The sequence below is a fragment of the Sus scrofa genome, chromosome 2 (genome assembly GCF_000003025.6).
Source record: "Sus scrofa isolate TJ Tabasco breed Duroc chromosome 2, Sscrofa11.1, whole genome shotgun sequence".
In the NCBI taxonomy this organism is placed as follows: Eukaryota; Metazoa; Chordata; class Mammalia; order Artiodactyla; family Suidae; genus Sus; species Sus scrofa.
Genome location: NC_010444.4, coordinates 139890697 through 139897869, shown reverse-complemented (window position 1 = coordinate 139897869; position 7173 = coordinate 139890697). Strand labels below are relative to the sequence as shown.

Sequence of the window (7173 nt, the reverse complement as noted above, 5' to 3'; positions counted from 1 at the left end):
TAGTTGAGGGAGAATTTTAGTTTCACTTACTCTTTATAGTGAAGCTTTGCCTCTTCTTTTCCCTAGTCCTTGGTAAGATATAACGTCCATTACGGTGTGATGGCTTCATGGTACACCTAGGCTAAGGCTCTCACTATAAAAAGGGGCTCAAGGGATGGTTTAAGAAAGGTAAGTAAAATCTTTTGTGATACCATTCTCAGAAGTTGAGGGTCTGTATTCAATAATATACTATGAATCTGTTTTTCTATTTTTAAATGTTTGGATGGCTTTTTTGAGTAGTGTTTTGTTTCCTTACAAATATGGCTATTTGGATGGCATAGTTGCTTATTTGAGACAAATCACCCTACAACTGAAAGAATTATTAAGATGTCAGATGGGTGACCCATATTCCAGTTTCCCCCCAAGACAACTTTTTCTATTTCTTTCTTTATGTTATCAGTAAGGGCCTTGGTAAATCATTTTAATGCCTTACAAAATGTTGTTAACTTCCTGCTATCTCAGATGTTTACTACTGAGACATTTCCTGCTGTATATCCAGGGAATTCCTTCTGGTCTCATCATCAGTGGAAGGATGACTGTTTAACTTTCATTCATTCCTTCTTCATATACAGCCTTTATTGTTTTTTAAAATGTAAAGTTTATATGTGATTGTAAATATGGTGCTCTGAGCTGCTTTTGAAATCAGAGATCACATGTGTATGATGAAGATAATTTCTGCTGTGTCAGCTGGAGAATGAAAATGTCATATTGAGGGTGAAAGGACTAAAGAATGAAGATTTTTGCATTCATTCCAGGTTTCTTTTTCCTTTTTTTTTTTTGTCTTTTCTAGGGCCACACCTGTGGCATATGGAGGTTCCCAGACTAGGGGTCCAATCGGAGCTGTAGCCGCCGGACTACGCCACAGCCATAGCAACGCGGGATCCAAGCCGCGTCTGCGACCTACACCATAGCTCACAGCAATGCCGGCGCAAGGCCAGGGATTGAACCCACAACCTCATGGTTCCTAGTTGGATTCATTAATAATGAGCCACAACGGGAACTCCCATTTCAGGTTTCATTTCATCAGTCACTATGATTACTGAAGTTCTGCATAGACATATGGCAAAAGGGAATCCCACTGTAGTACTTGATTGTATCATGTTCTTCTCAAGCAGGAAATAATTATGGACATCCCACTGGACTTGGAGTCAAACAGTAAGAATGATAGCATTAATTTTGTTAATGTTCTACAACTTTCTAGACACATTAATCTTCATATTATCTATTTTGATACCTGAATATGAGTGCCCACTCTTCTACATAAGTGCTGTGTATCCTTAGAAAAGTTAAATTCTGAGCTTTAACTATTAACTGAAGAACAAAGACAGTATCGGTTTTACTAACTTAAATCAGGGTTGCTGAGAGACTCAGATGAAACAAAATCATGCAGTAGACTGTTATGTGGTATAATGTATCCCCTCAACTAGGTTAAGTTTTTTTTCTGAGGGAGGTACTCTTTATTACTTACTTATTTTGCCTTGGAATGTAGCTCATGGTAGATATTCAGTCAGAACTTAATAACTTTTACCCAATAATTTTCTCCACAAATGATTTTATTAATGAAAAAGGTGATAATCTCATCTGAAAGATATTATATTTTATTTATTTATTTATTTTTGTCTTTTTGCCTTTTCTAGGGCTGCTCCCACAGCACATGGAGGTTCCCAGGCTAGTGGTCTAATCAGAGCTTTAGCTGCCGGCCTATGCCAGAGTCACAGCAACGCAGGATTCAAGCCGCGTCTGCAACCTACACCACAGCTCATGGCAATGCTGGATCCTTAACCCACTGAGCGAGGCCAGGGATCGAACCCGCAACCTCATGGTTCCTAGTCAGATTTGTTAACCACTGCGCCATGACGGGAACTCCGAAAGATACTATATTTTAAATTCAAGGTTTTTTTAAGTCCTAAGGGATCACTGATAAACACAGGTACTCATGGAGAAAAATTTCGGATATGAGTATTGGCTGTTTTCATAAGGCAAGTCTAGCACAGAAACTGATAGACAAATAGAATGTGTTTAATAAATTGCAGTCTTATTTATTTTCCCACACACCCATTCTCTTTGATCCCATGAGGAGTCTTTATAGGGGTAGCTACTGCCCAGGCGGCTAGAGATGTCATAAACTAAAGGGATTTTGGGAGATCAACTGAGAAATCACAGTCATAGGTTGTTATTAGAGATACACTGATCCCAATAAAAACAATGCAGTGGGATAATTGCTGCTATTTACTGAATGCCTACTATGTCCTGTATACACATTGTTCTAGGTCTGTTAGTCTGCAAGTCCAAACTCTCTCCCTCTCTGGTCTCATTGCGAGAAACCCTTGGAAAAGTACCAATCTCGAGGTTTTGAATGAATGAGGAACGAGTGCTCAACAACATGAGCAAGTCATCTACAATTTTTGTCATTTTAGAATGAGAATGTCACACAGATGACCTCTGATTCTGTCCATTTCTATCATGATGTATTTCTCTCACTTAATCAACCCAAATAGTACTCAAGAAATCTATTCTTAGGAGAGATTCCGTTATCTTTTTATTTTGTAATTAACAGTCTACATTTAGTTATAGTAGGTAAGTAGTCAAGAATGCTGATTCAGTTTTATTAAGGTATTTGACCTAATAAATTTAACCTAAAGGTAACTTTGGTAAAATATTTAGTGAATTATGTTAGATTATTATTAAAAGGAAGAAATTTTTAATGACTTCTAGGTATCAATTTTTAGATTTAAAAAGATCAGTATTTTGGTTTGAGATTTATGTTTGGGGGCTGGGGGCTGGAGATGGTGGTGTATTGTGTTGTTTTAAGCACAGCCTGGAGAGACCCAGAAGTTAACACACTGAGGGAAGTAAGTCAGAGAAAGATAGATATATGATATATCACTCACGCGTGGAATCTAATAAAAAAATTGTACAGAAGAACTTATTTATAAAACAGAAACTTACCAAAACCAATTTTATGGTTACCAGAGGTGAAACTGTTGAGGGGAGGGAGGAATTGGGGGGGTGGAAATAACATGTACACACTGCTGTATAAAATAGATGATTAACAAGAACCTACTGTATAGCACAGAAAAATCTACTCCATAGTTTGTAATAACCTATATGGGAAAAAAGAATGGATATATTTATATGTATGACTCATTAACTTTGCTGTACACCTGAAACTAATACAACATTGTAAGTTAGCTATACTCCAATAAAATAAAAAAAAATCAGCTAATAGCATGATTAAAAAATAAACATAGCCTGGTTGGCAAATGCACTTACTGAGTTATCTTTCCATTTATACATTTGTCCTCTAAATGCAAGGACAGTTGTGCCTATATTCTAAGACTGTCAATGAAGAAACCTCTATCACAGAATATTTTATGTTAGTTTTTTTTTTAACAGCTGCAGCTGTGGCATATGGAAGTTCCTGGGCTAGGGGTAGAATCGGAGATGCAGCTTCTGGCCTACACCACAGCCATAGCAACTCCAGATCCAAGCCACATGTGCAACCTGCATTGCAGCTTGCAGCAACGCTAAATTCTTAACTCACTGAGCAAGGCCAGGGATCAAACCCACCTCCTCATGGATACTAGTTGGATTTGTTTCTTCTGCGCCAGAATGGGAACTCCCTGGATTATCTTTTTCAGTAAGTCTCTGTAGCAAACCCTTAAATGTGGATATAAGAACATCACTTACTGTTTCTGCCCTAGTGAAATGCATGATAGAGGGTAAAGGAGAAATGACAGAGTGAACCATCTCAGAATGCAGGCTCCCTGAGGACAGGAGCTTAGCCATGTGCTTTGTTCTGTATATAGAACCCAGAACATATTGAATGAGTGAATGTTAGGTCTGTCTGCCCTTACCATTGTGGTTGTAGTTCAGAGGAATTTTCATTGGTGGTACAGAAATCCTTCTTTGGAACCTGGACCTCATGTTCGGTGTGACTGCCTGTTTCAGGAATAGTTGGCATAAGGTTTATTGGGGTGTTGTCTGAATTTTTTTCCTTTATGTAGCTGTCACTGCTCCAGGGAAAGGAGGCCAGTTTTGGAGAAAATTTCCTCATGGGTGACTTTGGAGAACGCTCTGATTTCTCCAGATCTCTTCCTTCTGAAAAATATAATTAGTCACCAGTTGACATAGAAACAAAATTTTCCTCTTGGCTCAGAGATCAGTTTGAGCAGGGTGATTCAGAGGAATGATTACCTGGGGAAACAAAGAGTCGTGCTGTGGAGACTGCAGTCCCAGCCTCATTTTCTGCAATACATTTGAATTGCCCAGAATCTTCAGGAAATGCTTCTGTGATAATCAAGGTGCACACCTCCTCTGGAAAGGGTAGAAATTCAGCTTCGTCAGAGTATTTGGATGCCCACAATGAACAAACAAACAGTGTATCAGGGAGGGGAGGGACTGGAAATTAATGGAGTATTCTTGAGATTTAAAAAATCCCATCTGATTAGATTTTCGTCTTTTGAGTGGGCTCATGAAGATAAATCATAAAAATACAGCTAAAATAATCCCAGCATGGTTCCTATCACCTACTTCTTAGACACATCTCTTTTCTTTTCTTTTCTTTGGACCGAACGTGAAGCACATGGAATTTCCCAGGCAAGTGGTCAAATCAGAACTGCAACTGCTGGCCATAGCCACAGCAAAAGCCAGATCTGAGCCGAGTCTGTGACCTGCCGCACATCTCATAGCAATGCCGGGTCCTTAACCCACAGTGCGTGCCCAGGGATCAAACCCACATCCTCATGGATACTAGTCAGATTTGTTACCACTGAGCCACAACAGGAACTCCAACACATCTGTTTTCTTTACTACAACTGAGTTTCTTGAAAGCAGGAATTACGCTTTATCTCTTGACTTCTAGATTTCTGTAGCTTTAGTGCTTAGCACAAAGATCCTATAGAAAAATTTTCTGAACTGAACTAAAAAATATCATCACCGTGGTAGTTAGATCTAATATTAGTGCACCGATGGTTTCTGCTTAATGGGCATCACAGCTACATCTTGAACAGTTAACAGTTTGGATGTTTAATGTCAGGATACCTTACTGCCTTTGTGTGTTGCTCATGAGGCGTAAACAATATGCCAAATGGAAGATAGGAAGAATGCATGCTTTATGAGGGCAGGGACTTCTCAGTACAAGAACAGAATTTGGCCATAGCCTGTATCTAGTAGATACATGTTGATTGACTGAGTAAACGAACAAATTCATGGATAAATCCTAGTTATCTTGCTTTCTCTGTTGTGTCAATTCAAGAGTTGTCATAGCATAGCCTGAAAACTCCTCCTGAATGCAAGTCTTCTGATGCTAAATTGATTTAATTATTTATTATCAAGATGTTGAAAAATTGTGCTTACCAGGAATGGATGATAAACAAGCTTCTGAAAGATAAAAGAAGAGAGTAGAGAGGAGAATTTAAATTATGACAATTTAGTTGGGAGAAGGGGGCATGTGTATATGAGAAATAATTTGAAGCAAATGCAACATTGGCTAAAATCTTGAGTCACAGACTATAAATTCTGTAGAAACTCAGAAAAGGGAAAAGGTGCATACTGGAATGAACACTTGGCAGGGCACTAGAAAAAATGTATTTAATCCTGTTCTACTGTTAGATTGCTCTGTGATTTTGCGAAAATTAGTTTACTTCTCTGGGCCCTGGCTCGTCATCTCTAAGGTGATATAAGATCAGATATATCTCTTCTGTGAATGTGAACTGTTGCTCCAACACTAACCCTGAGGTGGCCTTTTTCTTCCAAGAAAATCTTTTTACTTAATGTATACATGTAAGGATAACTTGATCCCCTTGCTGTACAGTGGAAGAAAAAAAACAAAAAACAAAAAACAAAAACTTTCTAAAAAATAAAAATAAAAATAAAAAAAAATCTTTTTACTCTCTCTGATTAAAATAAAGTTGAGGAGTTCCCGTCGTGGCGCAGTGGTTAACGAATCCGACTAGGAACCATGAGGTTGCGGGTTTGGTCCCTGCCCTTGCTCAGTGGGTTAACGATCCGGCGTTGCCGTGGACTGTGGTGAAGGTTGCAGACGCGGCTCGGATCCTGCGTTGCTGTGGCTCTGGCGTAGGCCGGCAGCTAAAGCTCCAATTAGACCCCTAGCCTGGGAACCTCCATATGCCACGGGAGCGGCCCAAGAAAAGGCAAAAAGACAAAAAAACAAAAACAAAAACAAAACAAAACAAAAACATAAAGTTGACTATTACACATTATAAAAATACTGTAGTACTACTGTAGAAAATTACACAAAAGATAAATAATAGTTTTCTCTGTGTAGAGAGAATGTAATTTAAAATTTCTTCTATATGTTATAATATTTTTCCTAGATTTATTATGATAAGTTTGTATTTTAGTTTCAGAAAATGCAGTAAATATGTGTAGTTTTTTTTTTTTTTTCTTCGTGCCTATGGCATGTGGAAATTCCTGAGCTGGTAATTGAACCTGTGCCATAGCAGCAACTCAGGCTGCTGTAGTGACAACACAGGATCCTTAACCTGCTGGACCACAAGAGAACTCCAGCAAATTTTACTTTATTTACTTACTTATTTATTTATTTATTAATGGCTGCAACCACGGCATATGGAAGTTCCGGGCCAGGGATTGAATCTGAACTGCAGATGTGTCAGTGCGATCCTTTAACCCACTGTGCTGGGCTGAAGATTGAACCCATGCCTCCGCAGCAACCTGAGCCACTGCTGTTGGATTCTTAACCCACTATGCCACAATGGGAATGCCAATGTTATTTTTAAAAGAAATACCGTTTTGTATAATAGAGATGTTTCTTCCTAAATGTGATGTGCAGGTGTTCAATTTTGAATTAATATTTAAGTGAATATATTTTCTTCACTTAGTACAACAAGTATCTTGAGCTTGAACCTTGTCTGTAGCATTTACTAGCTTTGGGACCTTTGGCGATGTTTAGCATTTCTAATTTCAGTTTTCTTGCTAATAAAATGGGGATGATAACACAGACCTCAAAATATCGATGTGGGATTAAATGAGAAATTGTTTACAAACTCAGTGTTTAACATGAAGTAGATCATTATACTTGTTACCCTCACCTAAATTAATTATTTGGCAGAAAACTTTCACAGCATTTTAGGAGGTTATGCATCAGTTGTC

At 38.3% G+C, this 7173-nt stretch overlaps 1 protein-coding gene across 2 annotated transcripts in view; it reads right to left on the bottom strand.

Moving 5' to 3' along the window:
- The window catches only part of LOC106509573 (palladin-like), a 33864-nt gene continuing 30287 nt past the window's right edge, over window positions 3597–7173 (bottom strand). For both annotated transcript variants that reach the window (XM_021084800.1, XM_021084801.1), the window contains 3 exons: window positions 5398–5421; window positions 4237–4356; window positions 3597–4140 (listed from right to left, as the gene is read on the bottom strand). In XM_021084800.1, the coding sequence (XP_020940459.1) occupies window positions 3893–4140; window positions 4237–4356; window positions 5398–5421 (392 nt within the window). In that variant the 3' untranslated portion in view covers window positions 3597–3892. The remainder of the gene's footprint in view (window positions 4141–4236; window positions 4357–5397; window positions 5422–7173) is intronic.